The sequence below is a fragment of the Pseudoliparis swirei genome, chromosome 4, assembly GCF_029220125.1.
Source record: "Pseudoliparis swirei isolate HS2019 ecotype Mariana Trench chromosome 4, NWPU_hadal_v1, whole genome shotgun sequence".
NCBI lineage: Eukaryota > Metazoa > Chordata > Actinopteri > Perciformes > Liparidae > Pseudoliparis > Pseudoliparis swirei.
Genome location: NC_079391.1, coordinates 22,835,321 through 22,862,389, shown reverse-complemented (window position 1 = coordinate 22,862,389; position 27,069 = coordinate 22,835,321). Strand labels below are relative to the sequence as shown.

Sequence of the window (27,069 nt, the reverse complement as noted above, 5' to 3'; positions counted from 1 at the left end):
ACCCCCGCTCGCAGTCCTTCCCCTCGATCAAACACACTCGTTGGAATACAATTGGAATTTTAAAATATCTAAAAAGCCAGGGCTAATTCCCACCATGGGTAATATTTACAAATTGAGTCTGAAAGACGGGGCAGGAGAGAGAGCGAGGGAGGGAGGGAGGGAGCAAGAAAGGAAGAGAGAAATCAAATGAACTGTGCGAGGAATAAGAGAAAGAAGAACAGAGAAATAAATTGGCCTTTTATATTGTGCAAGCGTGTACAAAAATACTAAGTCTGCATTTATCCGAGACATGTCAATCAGCGCGGCACACTGACAATTAGTGCGTTTGAATAGAACTTTTATCATTTACCAGACACCAGAGTCCTGACCTACTGTACAAAAATACAGCTCGGGGAGTGATTGTGCCTGTAACACAATGACTGTCTATTTAAGTTTGGTGACACATAAAAAGCACAGATATGACAGGCAAGACTCCTACAAATGAGTGGGGGGTAGAAAGCTCAGGTTTTGTAACCACTGAGTTCCCTGATTATAGAGAAAAGAAGAATGGTGCAAAAGGGGTGGAGGAGCAGTGGAGGAACGGATGTCAATTACAAAGAAACAAGTAATTTATGCAGAGGGGGAAAAAAACTCCAGACAAAATTCATTATTTTCTTTAATGCACACAGTTTTACACTCGGATGTAATGGCGGGCGTGCGCTTGCGGGGGGCTTGCCTCTTTCTCAAAGTGTTGGCTGCAGTGTGAAGGAAAGAGGTATGGTAGCTATCCTGGCTTCTCAGAGTAACTGAATGTGTCCTTCTCTCTCTCTTGACAAGAGGTACACTTTACCCACCCTGGTTGATCTGTTTATCCGACACTCGTGATTAATCCCAAGTCAGGACCCCCTTGGCATCACTTTTTAAAACGTGGCGTTTCAACATGGCATGGTGGTGTGATAGACAAACAAAGCAAATGTAACCAAAGTTCAGACTGCTTGGGTTTCACGCAGGACATGAACGGCGATCTCCGGGGTGCAAGTCCCGTGTTTGCAAGTACGTTATGACGCAAATCAAGCACGTTAAGTTACACAATTTATGTATGTAGCTCAGAGAGTGGGCGGGGAGGTAGTAGGCTATGATTTACAGTCTCTTCATCGTGACTGTAGGCACCATTTTATTTTATTTTGCATACCCCTTAACACTACTGTAAGTTGAGGAATGGCCCCAGATAAAACTACTTTTTAAGCCATAGTGGAGGAAGAGAGAAATAAAGTAAGACAGACAGCAGATGAGAGACATAGAGTATTTTTTGGGGACCGACATAGATGGAAAAATGAATAAAATAAAAATGATATTATTAATTTCCTTTAAAGGTAATCCTCTCTGATGTTGCCAGTTGAAAATTCAAATTAACTAAATATTAGCAGATAATAGCGAGCGAGATCGGGTTCGTCGCCATGCATATTCATAGCAGTCTGGATCTTCTTCAACTCTACTTTATTCCCTGTTAATGACACAGTAATTACACTGTAACAGTTTGTCCGCATGTGTAATTACGCCCCCATTGTACCGACGCAATTAGATGAATATCCATGCTTTATAACCTAAGGCGTCAAGTTGGCAAATCCAATTTCAATTTGTATGGAGCATTTTGCCTGCTTGTTTGAGCTGCGGTAAAGACCAGGGATATGCGGGCTAATCCTCGCCATGTTAAAACGCTGTTCCTCTTTAAAAAAAAAAAGACTGTAGACACAGCGGATTCTCTGGAGAGAGAGTGAAGCAGAGGGAGTGTATAGAGTCTCTTCCTGCCGGGAGCCAAGAGGTGGGAGTGGGGTTTAGGGGTAGAGTGGGAAGGTTGTATAGGTGCATGTAAAGAGAACTGCTCTAGGCCTTACATGCGTGCAGCAAAGCCTATTTCTTACACATTTAGCTACATCCTTCCTACATTGTGGCAGCAGAAAGACGCAATCGTACAAAATGAGGATTTTCAATGGTGGGGTTATTTGCATGTAAGAGTTGGCTCTTTAAAAAAAAGGCTTTCTTGCCAAAGGTCTTTGCACATGCGAAAGGTTTGCGTTCGCGCCACATTTACCTGTTGCTGAACATCAATATGCGCATCTAGTGCAACGCACGGTTTGTTTTCTCTCCTTCGAGGCCGGATCAGCTGGGAAACAATAACGCGCTGAGGTGAAGTCAGTCCAAGGATAATCAAACAGAAGGAGAAAAAGATGGTGATGGGCAGAAATGTAATTACCTCTTTTGTTTTCTTGAAATAAATTACGAATTTGATTGACTGAGGAACATGCTAGAGGTTAGCTGTAGAGCTATATTGTAGTACGGAAGGTCTTTAAAGGACATCTCTGACAGAGGCCTTTGTTTTTCTTTCTGCTATTTTCTTCCTCCGTCGTGCGATTTCTTTCACTGCCTTTAAACAAGCGGCGTCTCAAAAGACAAAAGCGCCGGCGTTGACCTTCTTTCACAGTTGAGATGTTATTTTTGATTACTATAATTCAAGTTTAAACTCAGGATCGCTGCGGGTATGTGGCGGGGCAGCGACTCACACATACACAGGTACACACACACACATACACACACAGACACTCTCACTTGGAGGCCCTTATTTTTTTCAAACCTGAGATATTAAGATGAAGACGATGGTACGGAAGCCACATCCTGTTCACTAGAAAACAGCGTGACATGCACACATACTGTAAAGCACATACGCACACAGACACACACAGACACACACACACACAACAAACATGCACGACACCTTTCTTCACACACGTTTTTTTTTCTCACACATCAAAGCTTCTAATTTAGAGTCCCTAAGCTCAGAAATGTTAATCACATTGTGTAAGTTGCGAAGACAGACTTCTGATAATAAATAAAAAAGCAAGAAGTAACAAAACCAACATATTCATAATTTTCTTAATGTCAAATGTGTTTACTTTTCCGTCTTTGTACAGTGAAACTGCACCCCTGTCTGTTCTGATCCGGGCATGCCTAACCGTTGTTATTATATTACGAAATCTATTTTCCACCTCTGCCATGCTCCCGAGCAGTTAACTGCGGCTTGACATCCTATTTTGGCACGCACACCCACAAAGCTGCGCGACAACAATGTGAGGACATGGCTTTCAGATATGACAGTGGCGTATTGACAAAGAGCTTGAATAGAGCCTCCGTATCAAGCAGTGTAGCCTCTGACTCAAGGTGAGACACACTCCCAGGACCCACGGCACACAAAGACAGCATGAAGGGCAACAATAAGGCCCCGTGGAAACCAGCAGGCTTTGATTTTCCCTCATTTTTTTCTTCTCTCGTGCAAAGTTGTCAATACACTATTTTAATATTGTATTTATATGTTTCTTTAATCCTACGCCCCCCTTCTCCAAAAATGGTGCCCAGGGGGCAAGATTTAACCACTCAGCTAAATCAAATGTATTTATTTATGCTTTGTTAGCATTCGGTGGTAAATGCTATTGGATTTTTTTTTTTCTCAATTATTATTTTACTGTAATTCGCTAGTTGTATTTTGTATATTGCGCACTAGATGTTAACATAGTACTTCTGAAGTTGTTGAAACACCACAAGCTGTACTCAATGGATTCAAAGTGCTTGAGTCAAAAGAGACAGACAGAGAGAGAGACAGAGAAATAGAGAGAGAGAGAGAGAGAAACTTCCAGCATTAAAATTCAGAAGATAATTACATCCGCTACACCCCCACCCTGTTGAGAAAGTGTAATGTTTAATAGTCTCTATAAAGAAAATAGGTTTTTATCTCACTCTCATTTTCATTAATTCCTAATTGGGGTGGGGGGATGTCTGTTATTATTTCTTAGATTAAAATAAACATAGCCTGTCCCATGTTCAAACCCATCACACTACACGGGCACGATAAGGACTTCATGCCTCTGTGAATAAATAAACAATTTCGTCTCCACTGGAGGAATTAAGTTGCTTACAGCCTTAAGCTAAGCCACTCTGATTTATATTTATTTATATTTTCTTCTCCTTCTCAAAAGACTTAAAAGCACATCCTCGCTTTTGCAAATGAAGTTCACTGTTTTCTTTTGACCTGCTTTATATGTATATCTTTAATTAGTGTCTTGTTTAGCTTAAACCGACTGATTATCGCGTAGTCGTGACCTAATTACCACGCGCGCTTCTTAACGCCAGCATAGTGCCCTGAGGAGCGAGCGAAAGTTACCTTTAAAAACTTGTGTAATCATTAGCAACGAGCCTCCCTTAATCCCACTAAACATACACTTATCTAGCCCCGGCCGGCCTGTGTTTGCTGGGTATGGAGAGGGGAGGGCTCTGGTTGTCTCCAACATGTTTACGAGAGACATTTATTAATCGCTGTGGTTAAAATGAGTTTGTCCCTGCGCTTCCCGTCTTTACTCTCGTTCCACAGGGATGCAGATTGCTAACCTGCTTCTAAGTCTTCTGTTTGGCTTCATGTAAAAGGTAACAACAACACAGAAGTGTCAGGGGGCAATTGTTTCTATATCAAGTGACCTGTACATACCTGAGGATTTATGATGTGTGCAGTACAGGGTACACTTAAACTCAATAAATCTATGTATATGCATGTTTCTGTATGTACTCCCGCTTGTATGTGTGTGGGTGTAGGTGTGTGGGTGTGTGTGTGTGTGTGTAAAGTATCCTATAAAAGCAAACCACTCTCTGAGGCTGTGTGTTATTTGAACAAAGACATTAAGTATCCGAGTTATATGAGGAATGTGTGTCTGATTCTTCGGGAGGTATTTGGGTAATTGTGCATTCCCTTTTATAGAGCTTGAGTTGACACAAAGGTTAATACACACATCTATACACTCTAAAAAGGGGTTCATAATCGGAACTAGGTGGGTAGGATTTGAGAACAGTGACAGTAACATTGAATTAAAGAAGGATTCGTAATTTACCAAGTTTATGTAAATGGATACAATTTGAATCAAGTTATCTACGGACTGACCATAGGATACAAGTGGTTGTCAGTCGTTCTCTGATTCTCTTTTTTTCCTACCTGAAGATGGTGAGGAGGGATGTGGGCTGTCATCCTGGACGCTTCCTGTCTGGGAGTGTCCTCCTCCAGCTCCGCTTTCCTCTGTCACATTGGAAGAACCAGGAGTGGTGGAGCGGCTGATGGACTGGGACTCGGGGTCACTGGCTGATCCACGCCGTTCGTCCACACCTTGTTGCTGCAGCGCTTCTTCGATGCCTCGCCTGTCTTTGCCGTGAACGCGGGAGTGGACCACCATTTGATGGTAGGTTCGGAAGACCCGGCCACAGTCGGGGCATTCTGAAGGCTTCTCCTTTAGGACGGAGAGGCTGTAGTCGATGTTTGGGCTTCCCAAGCCAGCCAGTGCTCCAGGAGCCTCAGAACTACCGTGAACAGACATTAAGTCACGGTGACTGTCGAAGCCTCTTCCATCCTCCTTCATGGATATCATGCCTCCGCCAGCGGCCTTGGATCCCTGCAAGGACTCCGAGAGCTGCTTCTGCTTGGAGCTATCATTGGAAGCAATCAAGTAGTCTTGTTTCTCCTTTGAGAAGGAAGCCAAGACTCCAGCACCACCCATCTCATCTTCCTGTCCCGGGGGTAAATGGTGCTGGTGCTGCTCCTTCGGCATGAAGGCCCTGTCCATAGCCATGCCACGAGCCATTATCTGCCAGGCTTGGTAGCTATTGAGGGAGTCCATCTCTGCCACTTTTGCAGCGGCTTGGAGGCGCTCCATGCAGCTCGATTTCAGTGGTGGCACAAGGTTGAGACAACCCAGGAGTGAGCGCTTCTCATTTTCTCCCAGCCCATGGCCCATACCTCCTGCCATTGGCCCCAGCAGCTTCCCCAGCATCTCCTTTTCCTTCATGGCTATCCCTGCTTTAGCCAACATTTGATGCTGCTCACTCAGGCCCTGTTTGTCTGGTGAGAGGAACCCTGCCTGAAGACAGGAGATGTAGCGGGAGTAAAGATTGGCATGAGCTTCCTGTGCTAGATTGCTCATGCTATTGACGGCAGCCATGTCCTGCTCACTGGGCTGGTGTGGCTTGTTCTTGATTGCCAGCTTGTTGAGATGCACCTTCATATGGTTCTTCAGGAACCAGGGTTCCTTGAAGCGTCGGCCACAGATTTGGCAGCAGTGTTCAAAGGAGTCCTTGTGCTTGCGCATGTGGCCCTTAAGGAACCAAGCTTGGCTGAAAACCTGGCTACACACTTCACAGCGGAATTCGGTGGCCACCTGCGTGCCACCGGCACCACCCTGTGTGTTCTCGGCTGTGATGTGGGCCTTCTCCACATGACTTATCAGATCCTCTTCATGGGAGGCAGCAAACTCACATAGGGTACATTTGTAGGGCTTGTGGAGTATGCGGATGTGGCGGTCCAGCTCTTCGCGCTTCTTGAACTTCCCTTTACAGTAGGTACAGCGGAAGCCTGTAGTTGGGTTCAAGGACTGTTCATCCAGGGTGCCAGCCGGCTTGGGTGAAGAAGACGGTTGGGGAATTGTGTCTGGAGTGGCAAGGCCAGAGGGGGGTAGCAGGAGGCCACAGGCTGAGCCGAGTTGCTGCTGATGGGTGTTAGAGCTGCTATTGATGCCCGAATGGGGTGTTTTAGGTGTCTGGAGGAGACTGCCGCTCCCTCTCAACTGCTTGTCTCTGAGGATGGCCCTCTCCTCCAGCTCATGTAGCAGCCTATTCTCCTCTCGGACACGGCCGCGGCCTTTACCAAGGTTCCCCAGCTTGTGGGTGCGCAGGTGGATCTTCAAGTTCCCCTTTTGAGCCGCTCGGTGGTCACAGTAGGGGCACTTGAAGGGCTTCTCTCCTGTGTGCGTGCGCATATGCAGGGACAGGATGCTGTTAAAACGGAAGCGCTTGCCACACAGTGGACAGGGATACTTCCTATTCTTGCGGGCGTCATCTTCGATATCGTTCATCTGGGACATGATGCCCAAGTTCTGGCCGTTGAGAAACTGCTGCAGGTCAACGCGCCCGTTCAACCCACTTAGTGCCCCTGCGTCAATGTCTCGGTTGAGCTGATTGGCGAGCAGGGCCATCTGACTGCTGATAGGTTGACTGGCCAGGGCCGCGTGGTGGGTCTTCTCGTCCAAAGGCGTGGCTGCTTTCTCTTCGGGGATCTGCTGTGGGCAGTGTAGGTCAGGAAAGGCGTGTCCTAGCTGGGCAGTAAGCTGGTGGAGCTTTTGACTGATGGGGTAGCGGCCATTTAACACAGCATTGCTCAGATGGTCATCAGCGTCAGGCGCTGCTGACGACACAACAAGACACAAACTAGAGTCCTCCATCCTGTAAAACAAGACAGAAAGAAGGGACATTTTAGAATCAATAGAATTAGAAACTTAGGCTTCAGAAAAAGTCAAAGTAAAATAATGTACACTGCATTGAAAAGATACATGGTGCTCGTAGTATTTGCTTCCCAGATTGTGAATATAATCTTTTCCATCCACATGTTCAGGACTAATGTGATTCTTCTATTAGGAACAACAACACCTGTGCTGTGTCAACCAGTGAAGGGAAGTAAAATATATTGCCTGTGATGCACAGAGCACTGTGAGAGATGCTGTGACTCCATCTAACTTTTTTTTCAAAATGTAACACCATTTTGGATGGAATAATTACTCTGTAAACACAGTGAGCAGTGTATAATTAAGCTACTTGTGCCCATCCTATCAGAATTCCTCCAATTACACGCCTTAATGAAACGGAGCAACGGCATTGTCGGGGAGCCACCGCAATACTACAATTATGATATTAACAATAGCACTTAAAGCCAAGGGGTTACTCCAGTAAACACAACAGTCTTATCTTGTTGCCACGACACTTGTCTTGGTGCAAAATTCCATTAAAGATGCGCACTACATTTGATGTGAATCACTTTGCTCTCCCTCTGCTTCTTTCGATTCCCCCAATTATCTCTCTGCCTGTCTTTCTCTCTCTACCTAGATCCTTTAAAAAAATATATATAGTGTCTAGGATGGAGGAAACAACCGTTGGCTGTGTTGAAACAGGTTGCCAAAGTTGCATTGCTTGTTCCGCTGCTGTGCGACACGGAGCAATGTTGTATTCCTGGGTTGCTGTAATGCTACCAAAACATAGCAATGCTTTCTGGCTGTCATTGTTTCCATTTCGTATGTGTAACATCAGGAAACAAATACACCCCCAAACATAATAATAATAATAACATTGGTTTTAATGCAGATCCATCTGCTCTCCAGATGGAGGGGTATCCACATCTATCTGCACACTTCCTCTGGCTGCTGGCAGGGGTCAAGCCCTCAGAAACAATAACCACGGTTCTGCTTTGGTCAACAAAATATTGTATAATATCTCATTAAGCTGATTAGTATGCTGTGGAAGCCACTGTGCTATAACGCGTGATTATAATCATCAGAAAAGAAAGAAAAAAAAGAAAGAAGTCCTTTCATGGACCGGCAGCGTAGAGCACTGGCATGAGGTGACTTCACTTTAGAGGAAAGTGGGATCATCTTATACAGCTTATGGACACAATCTGGCAGCAATGGGGCACACCAACGTTAAAAATATGTGCACACATGTTCGGTATACACTTTACAGGCACAGAGGGCAGCCGAGGTTCTGCAAGACTCTGTCTCCCTCTCTCTCTCTCTCTCTCTCTCTATCCCCCCCCTCTCTCCACCTACAGTATGTGTTGAAAGCAGGGAGGACTCGCATTGTGCTTGGCTTGCTTTGTTTCCTCGTTCATTTGAATGTTTCCCCTCTTCCGTCACTATCGCCCGTCAGTGGGAGGTTAGTCGACATAAGGGCCGCCTGTTCTTTGAGCCACCGGCCCCTCCAACACACTGCCGATGGTGGATTCTTATCTTGCGGACATGAATTAGACACTGTGAGCAGCTTCCACTTGTGTTTAAAGGAATGTGACACTTGTGGGCTGCCCTTTGAGTTCCCCTTGTGTGCCCCCCCCCCCCCATGTATCTTAAGCAATTTTACTGAATTCATCAAGAATATAATGGGCATGCTATGTTCTGCAGGCTTATGGGGAACAGCGAGATATGCCCCTGTCAAAGCCCACTTAAATTTACGAGCGATGTTATGGCCGCGCTCTCGTGTGACTTGAATAATGCCGCACTCGTCTGAGAAATAAAGCGTCGTAAAAAAAAAGGCCTTATAATAAATACAAAAAAAGTTTACACTTGATTGAAGATGTACACATATGCAGGCGGTGTATGTATACATTTATATGGGGGGAATAATATATATATTGGTGAGAAAGATAAAACTTTGTGAGACTGCTTTGAATGGCTTTGGTTTTAAATTGTATTTACGTGACACCGCCAGCTTCCATCGCGGGGGCGTGCATATATCGGAGGAGACCTTATTTGAATGGGCCCCTTTTTTTTTTTTATAAAGGCGGCTGCCTTTTGGAATAGAAATCTGTGATTTAAACTCGGCTGATGAGCTGTTGCTCATTTGGGGAGATAGCAGCTTGCCCTTTTCTTCAATTTGATTTCTGCCTTTATCTTTAACATATAACAAAGGCAGATAGACAATGGAATAATGTGAAGCGAACTGACGAATCCAGTTTGTGTTTTTTTATTTTTTATAAACGTATCCTGGCTGACGAGCGTATGCAAATGAGACACATTAATATGCTCGCCCCGCTCCCCAGTCATTTTATATTTTTTCCCCCTGATTAAAAAGGACATTTCTTATGTGACATCCTCCCTCTGCTCACATCAACACAACACACACACACACACTCACACACACACGCGAGGAATCTGAGGGTGATGTACACACACACACACATACACACACAACCCCTTTGACTACAGACAACAATTCCATATGCGCATGCCCTCTAAAAGACACTTGTGCAACTCACCCGGTGTGATCAAATGGCTGCCCAGCAGATATCACAACAACAGCTCACCCTGACTGCCCCGAGTTGAGAGCAGAACTGCCCGTCGCATGCACGAGTTGGAGCGGGGGGGTCAACCGTACGCAGTATTGTCGTACTCTGCTTTTCAGGCTCAGGTTTTCTCATTCTTACCCGTCGTATTAAGGGAAGACTCGGTGCCACTTTGTCCCCATTATGTCTCTCTGTCTCTGCCATGGCTGCGTCGACTCCGGAGTGAACAACACATGCACTCTGCCGCTGTGTGCCGGTACAGTATCTGTCGGCCGCTGCTCTAACCTGTATAACCTTATCATTTCCTGGCATGTACAGCAATGCTGCCTCATTAAAAAAAAAACTATCGGCTCCCTCTGATACCTTCTCAAACCACAAAGACTTCCTTTTGCATTTTTCTCACGGCGGTTCAGTTGTTCTCTTTATAGTTTGTAGTTTAATATTCAGCAAAGCGTCATGTGCACCCGTAAACACACAGAAACCTGCATGCACGCACACACACACACACACACACAGAAACTGATTTCACTCAGTTTCTCTAAATGCATTTTTCTCCTCTGCTCTTCTTTTTTCTTTCTCTTTTTTTCTGCTTTTTTTCTCCTCTTCGAGCCTCAGCTTAATTATAAGTGGTATCTGTAACACAATGGAAGTGTATTTCAGTCAGCATTTGAATGCTCAGTTCATTTCGGCCTTATCAATGGCACCATGCATCATAAATGCAGAAGGGATTTGTATGTGTTTCTCCCTAATTGTAACCACATAAAGTATATGAAAGACAGTGTTAATATTAGGAATGAGCTACCTGTTATGAATTCATATTTAAATAAACAATTTCAAGCAAATATGCTCCGTGAATTTACTTTTCGGGGCCCGAGCTTTGTCGTGAAACTTTGCTGTGACATTTAAGACAAGATGGGGGAGAAACTAAAGGAATCGAAAAGCCATTAGTTGGACTTTACTTTGTTATTTTGACAAGTATCGACAGAAATCCCATCGACTAATCGCAATGCAATACCTCATTAAGTCCTAATGAAGTAATTCATTGCATTAAACAAATCAATCATTATTCACAATGCACTGAATTCCATCATATTCCCACCAAATCGTTAATGTGACGAGGATGGAGGGCGGGGGGGGGGGGCAGTGTTACAGCTGTACGGCTGTTTACCATGTGTTCCATACAGAGTTGAATGCTAAATATGAAGTGTGAGCCGCAAGAGGCCTTCAGAAGCTGTGAGTATGATTTGAGAATCCAGTTACCGAAACGTTTGGGGGGAGAACGGAGCGAATGTGCGTTTCCACCTGCTTGGGGTTGGCTTCTATTGCAGGTGGTCTTTGCGAGGTGTCTAATTAATTCAATAAAGAAGCAGCCTTGTTTTCCTTCCTCTCTTTTTCGCTCTTTGACTTTTCTGCTTTATTACTTTATGTAATGAGGCAAACACGAAGAAGGGAGTCACACGACCCCCCCGGCGGATTCAATCCCAACTCCATCCCATCCCTGGAGCCTCTTGATCAAAATGTGAAAACTCTGCAGTGTCAAAAAAGAAGATGTGAAGCTTCTCCATTTGATTTGAAATATGTCATTTCTGTAATTGTTTACAGAAATGAACAAACACACATTGTCTGTTTAGCAATTTCTTTTTGAACGCATATTCTTACAATCATTTGAAAACTACTACCACTAGGAGCCGGAAAGAGGCCAAAAGACACCAGCTGCATTCTGATGCACCATGGTGTGTGTTGGAGCAGACACCTTGTAAAGCAAAACAATAGAAAGGCCAGAAGACGCATCCTTGTTTTGTTTGTTTTTTACACAGAAACAACATCCAAAAATTGTCAAACTTATAAGTAAATAAAAAAAACTCCTTGAAAATATGAGCACGGACCCGATAGATCGGTGCCAACTCTGAATGAACAGGAGCCCCGGGCCCCTCCTGTTTTCTCTCGCACAATATGTCATTGAGGGCTGTTTAAGAGCTCCTGTCAACAGGTAGTTCAACTTTCAGCTCATCCCCGCTGATCAGTGGGAGCGTCTCCTCCCCCTACCCCCCCGACAGAGAGAAAAGAAAGACATCGGGAGGGAGCGAGAGCGGGGGGGAAAGAAAAATGTTGTGGGCCTTTTTATCCGCCCATCGCTCTGACAGCCTTGCAGGGGATGCCATGGGAGGAAGATCAATGCAGGACAAGCGGATTCCCACAGTTCATTGTTCCGGGCCAGCCAAATCATCTTCCCAAGACGGCCGGGAGCTCAAAGCTTCCCTTTATGATAACCATCCCTGGTATTATTCCCACTATGATGATGGTGACCTGCAGATGTCTCTGTCTGTGTCTCTGTTTCTGTGTGTGTGTGTGTGTGTGAGCACTTCTCCCCTCCCGAGTGCTCTACAATAGCGGCCACAGCAGCGTGGACGGACCCCTGCTGCAGCGAATAAAGCGGCGGGCGCTGAATTAATAGCGCCAAACATGTGCTAAGCAGTCGCTGTTTTAGTGAAGTTCAGCGACGGAAAATTAGATTCATATATATACAGGACTGTCTCAGAAAATTAGAATATTGTGATAAAGTTCTTTATTTTCTGTAATGCAATTAAAAAAACAAAAATGTCATGCATTCTGGATTCATTACAAATCAACTGAAATATTGCAAGCCTTTTATTCTTTTAACTCTAAAATCCTATCTCATAAAATTTTTATATTTCCTCAGACCAAGTAAAAAAAAAGATTTATAACAGCTGAGTGTTTGTCAAGGCTCAGGAAACCCTTGCAGGTGTTTCGAGTTAATTAGACAATTCAAGTGATTTGTTTAATACCCTACTAGTATACTTTTTTATGATATTCTAATATTTAGAGATAGGATATTTGAGTTTTCTTAAGCTGTAAGCCATAATCAGCAATAAATCAGAATAAAAGGCTTGCAATATTTCAGTTGATTTGTAATGAATCCAGAATGCATGACATTTTTGTTTTTTTAATTGCATTACAGAAAATAAAGAACTTCATCACAATATTCTAATTTTCTGAGACAGTCCTGTATATATATATATATTTACATATATACACTTCATGGTTATAGTAAGTTGTGTGCCACTGAACTGGCGATGGCTCGAGGTAATTTATTTTTGATATATATTCGGTCACTGATACAGTCCTGATGGGAGAGCACATGTGAAGGACTTGAGTTGAATTACAAAGTGAAGCGTGATTTAAGGATTGTTTTATCTTTTGTGTAGTTCCAATTTTTAATGTATTCATGCTGCAATGTGTTCCAGGCAGCCATTGTTGGATCAATTTCCCTGCATACTGTAATGCAAACGTACATTAACAATGCCACATTGTTGACAAGCACAGGCATGACATAGTTTTTTAAGTATCTGCATATTGATTCATGCAGTGCAGTAAAATGGCTGGAAATCAATTGCGACCTGAAAATAATACATTTGATACCTCGCCCAAAAATGTGAATCACTACAAACTTGGAACAGTACGGCCTGTTAAATGTAAATCATGCAAAAACACGAGCACCAGGGGGGGGGCTGTTCTCCTTGCTGTGCCTATGTTGGAAGAAACCACAGCCAAAGTAAACTCCCAGTGGAGAAAATATGATGACATTTTCTGGCGTTAAAATTTAGAGAAAAAAGTGTGATCTCCAGATTTGAACTTCTAGAGCTCCCTCTTAACACATTTATTTTGTTATTGTATGTATTTTAATGCCGAGGTGTGACTCATCGATCGACTTCCTCCTGGCTCCGATGTTTGGTCATGTACCCGTGTGCTCTGGTCTTGCTTGCGTGTCTCGTGACTAAACTCTTCTACTCCCTGTCAAGTCAGTCAGAGAACCAGGACATACAACGCTGCGTGCGCTCTGTGTGTGTGTGTGTGTGTGTGTGTGTGACAAGAATTGTGGCGGTGCAGAGCGCTCACGCATGGATAGACTGCGGTAAAGAAAGAGGTCAGAGAGACAATGACCACAGTGTATCTGTCACAGCTTACATCACTGGTCACCCTCTGAGCCACAGACACACACACACACACACAGAAATCTGTAGGTCACATTATGGGGCCAGCGCTGCCTTTGTCTCTTGCAGAGTGACTGCGGTGATGACATACACGACTCAAGGCTGAGACTAAAAACCTGAGTGGAGTCTCACTCGGTTTCTCAGGTGGCGGCGAGACGGAGACAAACAGAGAGGAAGGGAAAGTAGTTGAATGTCAATACGGCCTAAATAACAGAATATCAGAAATAATTGCTGTTTTCTTCCGCTCATGCTGAGCGCATTCTGGTAGAGTTTTGCATAATGACTACAGTCAAGGTGGGGAGGAGGGGGGGGGGGGTAATGGTGGTGTGTGTACGGCGGCTGTGGAGGTGGTGTTAAAGGGAGGGGTTGTTGTGACAGGTGCTGAAATCAAACTAGAGAGGCAAAGGGAGACAAAGGTTCAATTTACGAAGAGGAGACTTTAATTGTTACACAGCTAATTAAGAGAAGAGGGATTCTTTTTTTTTGCACTCTCAACTATTTACCGAGAGCTGCGTGTGCATACATCGGGAGGTACATTGCGTCTTCAAGCCAAGTGAGCCAGTGTGTGTGTGAGTGTGTGCACGTGTGTGTGCGTACGAGTGTGCGTGTGTGTGAGAACGGATGGGGTGCTATACCTCGACATACAACATCTCTTTTCACAGCTTCTCTGCTGTTGGGAGTTTGGGACTTTCTCTCTAAAACAAAAGTCTATGTCTAATTAGCGGCACTCATTACAGGAAGCGAGTCAGGTAATTATTTTACATCATGCCGCCGATAATTGAATGATTCTTCAATGTCTGAATGTCTGTTTGAAAGTATCTCTTTTCCTTTTTTTCCACGCTCAGCCCCCTTCCTCGCTCCCTTCTTCTTCTTCTTCTTCTTCCCCCCTTTTTCTTTGATGGAGATAGGAGAGGGAGGCTAGATACAGGTACCGCCGCCATATGCTCTTGAATGAAAAAGCTCTTCTGTCGAAGCAAATGGGATTTTTAAATATTGAAACTGCCGCATGTCTTTTTAATATGACCGTGTTAAATCTCTCTTTATTCCATCACTTTGATAAACTCCCTCCTTTCCATCGCTCTCCTCTCCCAATTTCTGCGTCTCCTCTCTTCGACCGTTAATCTGAAGAGTTTGAAGGGAACTTCGGCTCTGAGATGTAGTTAAACTTATTATGCAACCAGGCAGTGTCTTTTTTCTCTTTCTTTTTTTCTTCTTCTTCAAGCAGCAGACTTCCTGTTTAAGAAAGCAAACTAATCTTATCAACGCCATCAAGAAGCTCAGGCTTGAGTGGAAATGCCTGCGACTCTCCGCATGTGTGTTACAATATCTCTTAGTGGCCTTACGACGGCTATTGTTCTCACGCACTTTCGACGGCGTGCCTGAGGAGGAAGAGAGAAGAGCAAGAAGAAAAAAAGGGCAATTCACCGCAGTCTTCTTTCCCATCCTTTGGCTTCGAAAGTCCGATATTTACAGCGAGCTAATGTGGCACTCAATATGAAAGGAAAGAACGAGTGGGAGTGAAATGTGCATTATCTACTTTAAGGCCAGGGTGTATTTATTACAGACTAATTGTGGCAGAGGAAGTGCTTTGGAAGGGTGTGCTCTCGGGAGAGAGGGCGGAGGGCCTCGGGGGCCTAAGTGAGCATGTTTATCTCTCTGACTTTATCAGAAAAACACCGTGGCGACTGCTCTTAAGATCAGGGGGGGGGAGGGTGAATAGATTCACGGGAGGAAATAAAATAAATGAAAGAGGGAAGATGAGAGGAGTGGGAGGGGGGCAAAAAACTAAACGGGAGTGAGAGAGGAAGAGACATGTCAGCGTCTGCGTGCCAACGCCTCAGTGAAAGGCAGCCGTGATTAAAGCAGGAAGGAGAAGTTGGGTGAAGCCTCACAGGAGACTCTGTGCACCACCGGACTCCAAAACGCACTGTGACACACACACAAACACACATTTCTTCAGATTGTGGTTGAAAACTCATGCAAACAGACCTAGAAACTCACTATAGCTCAAGTGTAGACCAAAAACAAATGAAGCATGTCTGTGTGTGTGTGTGTGTGTGTGTTTTTGTGAACATTTTGTCCTCACAACACATGTGGAGGGTATGTAGAGGGTATGAAGAGCGTCTGCAGGGACAATGACCAAGCATTCACATTTGACGAGTTGGCTTCAAGTAAAAGATAATAATAAGGATTAAGATAAATGTTCTGTGCAAATGTATATGGTGTGTGTGTGCATGTGTTTGTAAGTGTGTGTGTGTGTGTCGGTCTCAGAAGGTATGCTGTGGCCGTGGTCCAGGACTGGTGCGTCTGTCCGCACCATGAGCATCAGCTCGGAGCGGTCTGTCCCGGCCAACACTGCATTGCTCTCATTCTTCTCTGCCCTGCCTGACCTTCAGCATCGTCACAGACTTATCTTCCACAACAAAAGCTACAATGCACACACTCATTAAAAAGACACACACACAGAGGCGGGCACACACACACACACTCACACACACACACACAGATGCACACATGCACTGTTATACATGCATGCTCTTGTGGGGAGCTAGGTTCTTTAGGGCAGGGGCTGGTTAGAATGGGAAATGACCTCTCTGGAGTCCACTCTGTGAACTTGTCCCACAGACTCACACAGACGTCTGTAAAACATTCAAAAATCTGCGCAGAGACGATAATCTTTCCCTGTCTGATCAGGTGCTAACCTCCGACAACGGATTCTTAAAACAAAATCCTCAAACGGCGCAGCTGCGGCGTGTTGGGAGGAGCGGCTTCGTCTTCATGAGGAGCGCATCGGACGCCGTCGTCGATGGCGAACGCTCGTCCTTATTTTTCCCGGCAGAAATATCTTTGACATTTACGGCAAGGCGTCATGAAAACGCCTGACACCGGCTAGCTAGCTAGCTCGCTCTGTGCCCGCCACTTGACGGAACGCTGAACACACACACACACACACCCCAGAGCAGCCCCGGGGTATTGGATGTGGGCAGTTGGTGGGAGGTGGAGCCGGGGTGTGGGTGGGTTATAATGCCATCTCCCATCGCCGACGAAAATAATAAATAAATCCCTCTTTCTTTTCTGCCTCACCTCCTTGGCAAACCCCCTCCTCCCCTCCTCTTCAACCCCGCCGCACTCCTCCTATCCCTTTCCATATTCTCTCCCCCTGCATCTGATTAAGTTAACAATGTGGTGTTATTTGCATGCTGATTTTGCACACCCCGACCCCGCCCCCCCACCACCACCGCCACCCTCTCTCTCTCTCTCTCTCTCTCTCTCCCCCTGTCTCTCTCTCTCCTCAATTCTCTGACAAACAAGAGAGGCAGGATCACAGTAATGTGATAGCACAGCAGCCAGCCAACGCAATCTGCCTCAAAGACCAGGTGTTCGCAATCCACCTCCCTCTTAATTCCTGCCCCCATCATTTCTCTTGTATTTTATTCCTGTTATTCGTCTCTCTCTTTCTTCCCTCCCCTAGTTCTTCTTCTTCTTCTTCTTCTTCCCTCGTCTGCTCTCATCTATCCCTGGTGTGTTTATAAGGTTGTATTATAATCAAATCTGGAGCGAGGGAGGCCTGTCTTTTTTTATTAATTATAGGCCACAGTTGATGTGAATGTATTCCGAAAGCATCTTCAAAATAGGTCGGCGGTACAGTTTGCTATTCTTATCACATTTAAATGTCAACATGGTGCAAAGCCCTACAAATTAGTTCAGGCAGGCTTCAACCCCCATTTAACATTTAAAGCGCCATTCTGTAGGGCTCAAAGAGCGATTTAAATCAGTTTACACACACACATACACACACACGCACACACACACACACACACACATACAGAAAAATACAGAGATAGCGCTTCGTCTTTCAAACTTCTCATTTTAACACAGGCATTTAACTGCCAACCTTTTGCCTGAGAGAATGCAGTGTGCCATTGAGAAGATGGGAAGGGACTTAGGGAGGTGGGGGGGTGGGAGAGAAAAAAATAGCAGGATGAGAGAAACCAAAAAAAGAAGAGATATAAAGCAACAGAAACAATGCATTAGCTTCATGAATAATAAATATGGCCATCTATCCATGCAGAAAAGATCCAGGTTTCCAGCATCTCTGCGTAAATCCACTGTCCGAATGAATAAATCAGAACAGGGGGACATTTTCTTGAGCTCCAGCCTATCACTGGTAAATAACAACAATGATTTGAAACACATCTGTTCGTAAGCAGTGCCAGCTAACCCCCACAGAGCAGCACGAAACAATAGAAGCCTCGCGCTGTTGTTCTACATAGCGGTGGCTGGGCATATCAAATAGAGTTTACCCATCTTACACACACACACACACACACAGATCTATTGAGGCAAACAAACATCATCAACGAATAGGAATCACGTACAATCCGCCATAAAACAGTCAACATTAGTACCCTCAACAAAAACACAACTGTATTATCCCTGTTTCAATAGGAAATCTGAGATGAAGTGAAAGCCTGATCCGTGGGACGTGACAGGCCGTGGCTGGACATAATTGAAGAAGTACAATATTAGTGAAGTTAAAAACCATGACTTGAGTCCAGGTATTGAACATGTCTCATTTCAAACTTTTCAGGGAAAAGGTCCCCCCTTGAACCATTGAACAGAAATCCTAAGACTGTCTCAGCACATTGGAAGCCGTTTGCTTGACTTCCCAAAAGGGACCCCAACTGCGTTGGCTTGATTGATTTGGTCCAGGTCATTATGATTAATACAAGTGTGAAGGAGCCACATGGTCATACTCTCAGGCCTCCGGAGAGGAGCACGGGAAGAATGAGAGCATAATAGACGACCTGTGTCGCCCGGGAGAACGCTGATAGCCGGCGAAACTTCAGGTTACATTCAGTGGAAACATTTTCATACAAACTCACTGCAAAATATCTTTGCCGAAGACACAATATTTTCAGTGCTTGAAGCCAAAAAAACAACAACAGAAAAACAAGTCCCAGTGATCCCCTTGTTCCCATGATGGCGTACGTATCGGCAATCATTGTTGCATTCTGCATTTATACAGCGATTAAAAGAAACTGGGGGATATGGCGGATCTTCACAACATAAATTTGTGTTGGATGGATGCATTTGAGTGTATTTGTCGGAAGTAGGGCGCTCCAAACCACTTCTAAAAAGGCCTCGCCACGCGCCAGTTTCAATGCTCATGGCCGGCCTTATACCATGAGGAAATGACCAAGCCAGTCCAACATGTGACATCGTTGGTTTAAGGGAAGTGTAATGTGTCTATAGATCATAACCATAACTTTGGAAAATAGATGAGCAGAATATTGGGATTTGGGGGTTATTGGTTGAGGTGTGCTTGATGTTGGGCAACATATGACAGAAACCACGTTCGTTCTCTAACATCGGTGCTTCTATTGCCTAAACCGAGGCCAACGGTTGCACTCGGGATACCAACGGCGGTCCTCCAGTGGAAAAGTCCTGCACTTTTCACTTTATTTTTAATTTTTCAGGGACCTAAGTGAATCTTTTAACCATGGTTTGGTGAAAAAAAAAAAAAATCTCGTCAATCGCCACCCTCTTGAAATGATGAATTCCTTCAGATTGCGACGCTAAAGGACTCCAGTGGAGCACTGCTCTGCCTCTTCACTGCAGGGCGCGGAGTCGCCTTCGAGATGCGCACAAGTAAGATGGCCCCGGAAAGCTGTTTCATGCCATCGAGACGCAGGATCAACTGCAAGCCGATGGGGGACGCACACACACACACACACACACACAGCCCCGCAGCAGGAGGCTTGTTAGGAGACTTGCTTTGCATCGTTACACTGCTGACCCCAGTTGTTCCAATGCCGGTACGAATGTCTAGGAGGGACCAACTGAAGCGAGCAAAGCAGACAAATCACAGATAACAAAAGTCCCGAGACGGACGCTCTAAAAAAAATCAAAAAAATCCAGGAAGCTTAAATGGAGATCCATAACACTAATACACTCCTCAATTGAGTTCAGTCCATTTTGGTTATGTATTAGTCTACCGTTACACTATATACGCATAAGTATATATTAGGTAGCCTAATATGAGAAGAAGAGCCAGTAAAGGGGTCATAGAGAGACTTCAGTATCAGCTTACAATTGCCCTATTACATCAGCATAAGTAACTGAATCCAAAGAGCTAACTAGCTTATAAGAGACCCAATCCCTCTGCCTGGCTATCTTCTACCTCTAGGCTTGGCTATGACTCTTCCCCAGTCCGGCTCAGAGCGGAATGTTCTATGGGTGTGCCTAATGCGGACGCGCCGAAATGTCAAAGCATTACATATCCCTTTTTCCTTCGCGCAGAGTGGGCCCCGAGGGATTAATTGACGACACCGCAAAGTAAGTCGGAGAGCCGCAAGACGGGTGTGATGAAGATGAATCGGTTTCATTAGACGGCAAACGGGGCCTGATGGCGGCGATTGGCATTGGGAGAGGGTGGGGGGGGGCGGGGGGGGGGTCTCGTGCAGGCGCGTTGTTCTGTTCGCGGTTCTGCGGTGGCACGTACCGGCATGCCGGCGTGCCGGCTCCCTGGCCAACTCGCATTCAACATGTGTTAAATACTCTCCGAACCAAAACCAGGTCGGATGAGCTTCCCGACGACTGCCTGGCAACTTCAAATACTCGTCAAACCAAGAACAGAGCCGAAGACAGAGAGGAGAGAAGGGGCCCGCTACTATCCCGCGGCCTTCGTTTACCAATTATAGTGAGTACCTGCTGACAGGTGGGTTGTCACAGTGTCTGCTTAGCCCCCCCCCGCCCCCCCTCCTTCATCAACATCACCATCTCTCTCCATTCCCGCTCTGTTACAGGAAGCTCGTCACACCTCCAGGCGAAGGGAGGAGGATGAAGAGGAGATGGAGGAGGATAGTGGAGAGTTTGGCTTCAAGACTCTTTGATTTGAGATACAACCGCTGAACCTCCAGCTGTTTCTTGGGTGTTTTTATTTTTATCCTGTCGCATTTTACTCACTGTGGCCTCGTATAAAGTCCTGCCCCTCTATAGAAACGGCAATCATGGTTCGACGTAGAGGGGACCTCAAATATTTCAATCGGGAAGTATAAGATAGGGCTGTAAATTATACAATAAAAAAGGGCAAGTTGAATTTATTTATTCGATTTTCCAACATTTTACCAAGTGCCCACAAGAGTTCCCAATATTGGAGGGAAAAAAGCATGATATGCTAAACATATTGAACTATTTACATATGTCCAACTTCTCCTTACACCGACTTGTGTCCTCTCCTCTCTCCTCTCTCCTCTGTGAGTTGTTGGTTGCTGATCTCAGTAGAGTCAATCATGGCTTCCCAACTGCAACTAGAGTTCACACGGTAGATGATGTTATCAGAGGGCCCGTGGTGATATTGTTGTCCTTTTTTTTTTTTTATGTGGAAAAAAACTGATACAGATCTTCATGGAACAATATGGCTGCTGGTGATTTAATTGATCCTAGTTGTTGGGAACATTGTCCTAATGCTCTCCTTGGAAGCCATTGACCAGGAACCTGCCAATATTAGAAGTGGAACATAAAAACAGGCTCAATTTTTTTGTTTTTTTTCACTGACTGTTTCCTTCCAATAGCCACTCTTTCCAGAAGCACTGCAAGGAGGTTTGAAGACAGGGGGCCTCCCCCCCACATCACCGGCGGCCCCCCCTGCCCACTTCTCCCGCGTCTTGCCGTCTCAGAAACTCAGCCAGCCAACGAACACAACTGAGACAAAACATAACCATAATGGCTCATTAAAGGGAATGGAGACGACTTAGGCAAACAAAGCAGCCTTCACTGGGCTGTCACCGAAACTCCTGTGATGGTGCGTCCAAACTCGCGCTGGTGACAAGGAGGCAAAAGTGTCATCCTCCCACCAGAACTCGCCGTGGTTTTGGAGTGTTTTGACTGCGCCCGTCGCGTCTCTGTATTTGTTCAGTGACAAATCGAATGTGTGCACAGCGGAGTGACGGGCCTCCGTGCTCCGGAGAGAGAGCACAAGTGGGTGTTCACCCACTTTTGCTCTACTTTATTAGCGACGAGGTACGACTCTATACGTGTGCAAAACGGTCCCACTTCTACACAGAGTTTTCAGAGATAGAATCAGGGAGAGGTTAAGGTTCAGCTAATTGTTTGGCCTAAACATGTCCAGGATAATAACTTGGGGAGGATGGTTATGAATTGTATTGCTGCCTCGAGTTCTTTCAATAAAAATGGGGGACAAGAAGAAAGTACAAAAGGTCTGTCAGTGGGCTGGACCGACAGGCGCCTGCTCATTGTCCCGCGCTCTCAAAGGACCCGATTCGCTGAGAGTCACCAACACACCAACTGGCCAATCATCAACAGGGAGTCAAGGGCAGTCAGCACAGCCGGTACCCAGACGGTGTATTTTCAAAATAAACTTCCAACGTAGTTCTTTAGTTGTTAGCTTAACCCACAAAACCACAATACTTCTGAAAAGATTGTGGCTGGGTTCAAATAAGGGTGTGTGTTAAGCCAAATAACTATGTTTTGCTAAAATGGTGCCAGACATGTCCAGAAATGAATTTACAAAACTACAGTGAAATATCAATGACTGGGTTTCACACAGGACACATATGGTGGTCTCCCGGGTGAGTCCTGTGTTTGTTTGACCCATACGCCGCCCCACATCAGCATCGGTGAGAACGGGTTGCATGAAGATAGTACATGTCCCAAGTGTGTTACATCCAAAGGACTCTTTAAAAAAATAAGACGCTTCTTCTCACACAGTGAGTTTCTTTCCTGCAGCCAATGAAAGTGTTACAGGGTGAAGGCAGAACGCTGCTTTTTGCGTGCGTAGATATTGGAGGCAACAGAGGCGGACGGGCCTTTGTACATATTTCTCACGACAGACATACTGAGAGACTTTTTTTCCTCATACCGAAACCTGTGCCGCCGAATGAATGGGAAATGAGTGGCGATCGGTCAGCAGCGAGGCGCATCCTGTTCACTCTATCCCGCTTTACACTTCTGTCAGAACATGTATTTTGGGGGGGGTTCATGACCAGCTAATATCATAGGCCGCCACTGACCCAGCCGTGAAAGCGCGTCTGTATCTGCTTAGCAATCCCCGTGTGATTAAGAAAGGCCCGCACCATGCCTAAACCTCTCTCTCCCTGACACAGTGTTGTGTCTGCGCTGCATGGAGACAAGGAGTCATAAGAGGCTTACGGCTAATGTACCTGCCCGCTCTGTGCTCACGCTCATGTGTGTGTGTATGCGTGTGTGTGTGTGTTTGTGTGTGTATATGTGTCTTTCAAGAATAGTGGGACAGAAGATTAAAACAGTGTTTAGAAAAGTAGAATTAACCACCTTTACTGCTTTCTTAATTACTGTAAAGTCCACCTCTGTGTGAGCAGCACTATGAATACCTTCTAACTCCCAAGAGGCCCTGCACATCCAACTTGTAAATGAAGGAACACACACACACACACACAAACACACACATCCTTTTCACAGTATGACCAAGAACTGAACCCGCCACTTCTCAGAAACTGGGCCAAACCATATGTCCTTGTGCGTATTTTGGGATCAGGCTAATTCATTTTGATGAAGTCATAAAAAATGATATCTTCAAAAAGACAGAAATAATGTGGATGAAAAAGAGGAAATGTGGGGAGGAAAAAAAACCCCAGCAAGAACAGACAGATCTGTTTGGAGACAGAGAAGAGGAAGATGGAAGAAAAAAAGAAGTAAGAAAGCGAAGCACGAGGGAGGGCCGTGGGGAATACGTGTGATGAATCCAGGTCTTGTGTGGAGTTCCAGGGGAGTAAAATAAGGTTGAAGCTCGGTAGGATCAGCATCAGGGGCCACATTACAGTGAGAGTAGATTATTTGACAGGGATGAAATGATCTGTAATTAGGACAAACAGCAGAAAAAGCAAGTTCAAAGCCAGTATTCTTCTAACTGGTTTGGGTGTGGGAGTGGTTTGTGTGGATTCACAGGATGGCAGGAGTTGAAAGAGAGTACAAAAGAGAAAAAAAGAAAAGAATAGGAGATGTAAAGACGATATGTTATTGAAAGGAGATAACTGAGGAATCTAAATGTTGACAATGGATCAGAGAGAGAGAGAGAGAGCAAGAGAGAGATGTGGGAAAGTGACCTGTGAGAATGGTCCAATGGTTAAGAGAAAGTGGACAAGGTGAAGCCTGCTGTTGGTGTTTAGAACAGCAGGGGACAGCGAATGAGAAAGAAAGAGGGAGAAAGAGAGAAAGCGGGAGAGTAACAAAGGAAACCCCCCTCAGGAATGAGCCGCGATCCATCATAGGCAAAAAAAAAAAAAAATCACAACAAGTGTTCAGCAACACACTTATCCTTTGCAGCTCACCAAGAAGACGAGTCCAGCGCTGTCTTTTTGCATTGCTCGGACCTCAAATAGATCTGAAAACTGGCAAACTGGGCCGGACTAAAGGCTCAGTGTGGCTCAGAAAGCTCGGATTTGGGATTTGGGATATCGTAATATGTAATTAGGGCGTCTGGGAGGGGGGGAATACGGGTGGAACAGATACAGGAAACAGGACTTTCACCCAGAATTTTTTTGATTATGTCGCATGAAAATCACATAATTTAAATGTGGACTTCACACGCTAAGGGCGGTTGTTGTCTACTTATAGAATAGAATATACACTTTTATTTATCCCCAAGGGGAAATTAGTTCTCTGCATTTAACCCATCCTTAGTTATTAAGGAGCAGTGGGCTGCGGTGAAGCGCCCGGGAAGCAACTGGGGGTTCAGTGCCTTGCTCAAGGACACTTCGACTTGCAATTAATGGGGAGAGCGGGGATCGAACCCACAACCCTGCGGTTGCAGGACGGCCCTCTTACCCCACTGAGCTAAAGTATGTTGTTACATTATTATTATTCACATGAATATTAGCCATAATGATTTGTCTAACGTCAGCCGAGTCGTTGTGTTGCCTAAACCAAACCAAATGTCTTATATATGAACCACGTGTTTTTGTGTGTTACGAGACGTACAACATTTTTTACAGCGACTGGGTTCAAGCGAAACATGATAGCAACTAAAAATGTGAAAACGAATAGATTCCATCAGCAACAATTTGTCCCAGAAAAAACGAGTGAGAGTAGAAACGGGATGACTTAACTCCAAAAGAACTAACTAGCTGTCAAATTCGAAAATGTTGAAGAATCAAGAGGTTTTTTAAAAGTCTTGAATAACTCATGGCTGTTTAGTGGCGGTAGCAGCACAAACATGCCGAGAGTTATTTAAGGCTTGTTTAAACACTGCCCTTCTCAATGCTCCAGCCTGATGCTCTAACTGTGTAGTCGGATCCCCACACTGGAGAGCACCAGAGGTCAGCGCTTTCACACCCCGGGAGCTTTTTTTCTTCTTTCTTTTTTGCAGCTGTCAAATGAGTTCTCTATTGTGCTTCGTGGCGGGAGGAAGCAAAGCATCGCTGGTGAAAGATTAACATTAAGTTCCCATCGGAAACACGCCGGTTATTCATCCAGTGATGAGCACGGAGCCAATAAGAGTAAAAGTATTAAAAGGGTTAAGCTGACAACTGTTATTCCCAGAGTGCCCCGGCAGTGACTCCACGGCTATTTAGAAGGATGCGTTAGCAACACGTGAGCTCCAGAGAACTCTTGCTTGGTTGAGAGAGAGCTGTTCATTAAAAGAAAAAAGAAAAAAACTAAATTCAACTACGTCCAAAATCAACAATCCCCAAACAGCTGCAGTGAAAGGACAGCTAATGCTGCACAAACGGCATTTGGAGAGGATAAAAGATGCAATGAAAGGGTCTACTTTGTGCTCTATGCAGTCATCTGACAGCTATAGTTACTTTGTGGATTAATTTTTTACATACTGTATATATATATATCTGCATATATATACTCAGCACATAAAAATATGATGTATTCTTACAGATTAAACTAACCAGCAAATAGTTAAAATGTCTCCGCTTCAGCCAATCTCCTCAAATAAAAAGCGCCGTTGTCACACATTAAGACGTCAGTTAAATAATCTAATAATATAACATAAAATATAACACGCGGAAAAATCTGCATAATGATCACTTTTATTGACTGTAAAAGCACTAAACTGCGACTAAAACACCACGAAAAAAAGAATAAATAAGAAATGAAAAAAAAAAGACTGGTGGATTTGATCTCCAGATTTGAATTGTGTCTAACTCATTCTTCTCCCATCTGAAGTCGTTGCCGTTTCGTCCAAAAAAGACACAACATAACTGTCTTCCAGTTGACGAGAACTAAAAATATGCAGACAATAGCTTTGAGATGAGCAGTGACACAAAATAAAATGAAGAGGAGAAGAAATGTTTTCCCTTCACTTTCCAGCCCCACGCCAGTGACTGCAGAATAAACGGATATGTGAATTAAACCCCATTGTTGTACAAAAGATCTGCCACTAAATGTAGGCACCGCTCTTGTTCTCCCCTCAATGTGAAAAGAATGTGCCAGTTATATTTGTGTGTTTTATTTTCCTCCTCTCTTTTCTCCCCTCGCCGTAATCTCGGGCTACATACATCTCGTGTTGTTTGAACAAGTGCGAGCGCTGTATCTGTGCATGTGTCATGGCGAAAGAAGGAAGCGGGAGACGGGGGACGGCAACAAAAAACACATACACACACGTATAGTTCAGCCATGCGATTTTTGCAATTAGAAAAGACACAAAAATAATTATTCTGCCGCGCAGTCAGTCGACATATCCTGAGTCGATGATGCACGGATCACGTGTTTAATAAAAAAGGTTAATCAGTTGTTAATCAGAGGATTAATAACTTGTTATTTTCTTTACAAAACCATTAATATTATGCCATAAATATTTAATGTTGATAGGTCTTTTTTTTGGGGGGTGGGAGAGACGGGGTTATGCGGGGGAGGGGGTGATATGTGCTTGGTGATGCAGGGCAGAGTGAGCAATATCCAGGCATTAATGTGCATTAATCATGCTTTGGTGAAGACAAATAAATTCATTCATGTTTATTAATACAACCTTGGAGAAAACAATACTCTTTACATTATTCACTGGGTTATTAATAAAGGATTTATGAACAGGAGCACCACAGGACAGACACTCCGGTTAAGAGAGAGAAAAAAAGGCGGATACAACATTAAGAAATAAAAGAAAGAGAGCGAGAGAGACGAAGAGGGAGGTCAGAGTCACAAAGCCAAGAGCAAAAG

General features: G+C 44.7%; 1 protein-coding gene across 18 annotated transcripts in view; it reads right to left on the bottom strand.

Moving 5' to 3' along the window:
* The window catches only part of znf536 (zinc finger protein 536), a 217,669-nt gene that overhangs the window by 99,082 nt on the left and 91,518 nt on the right, over positions 1 to 27,069 (bottom strand). For all 18 annotated transcript variants that reach the window (XM_056412195.1, XM_056412212.1, XM_056412193.1 and 15 more), the window contains one exon: positions 5,012 to 7,284. In XM_056412195.1, coding sequence (XP_056268170.1) covers positions 5,012 to 7,283 — 2,272 coding nt within the window. In that variant the 5' untranslated portion in view covers position 7,284. The remainder of the gene's footprint in view (positions 1 to 5,011; positions 7,285 to 27,069) is intronic.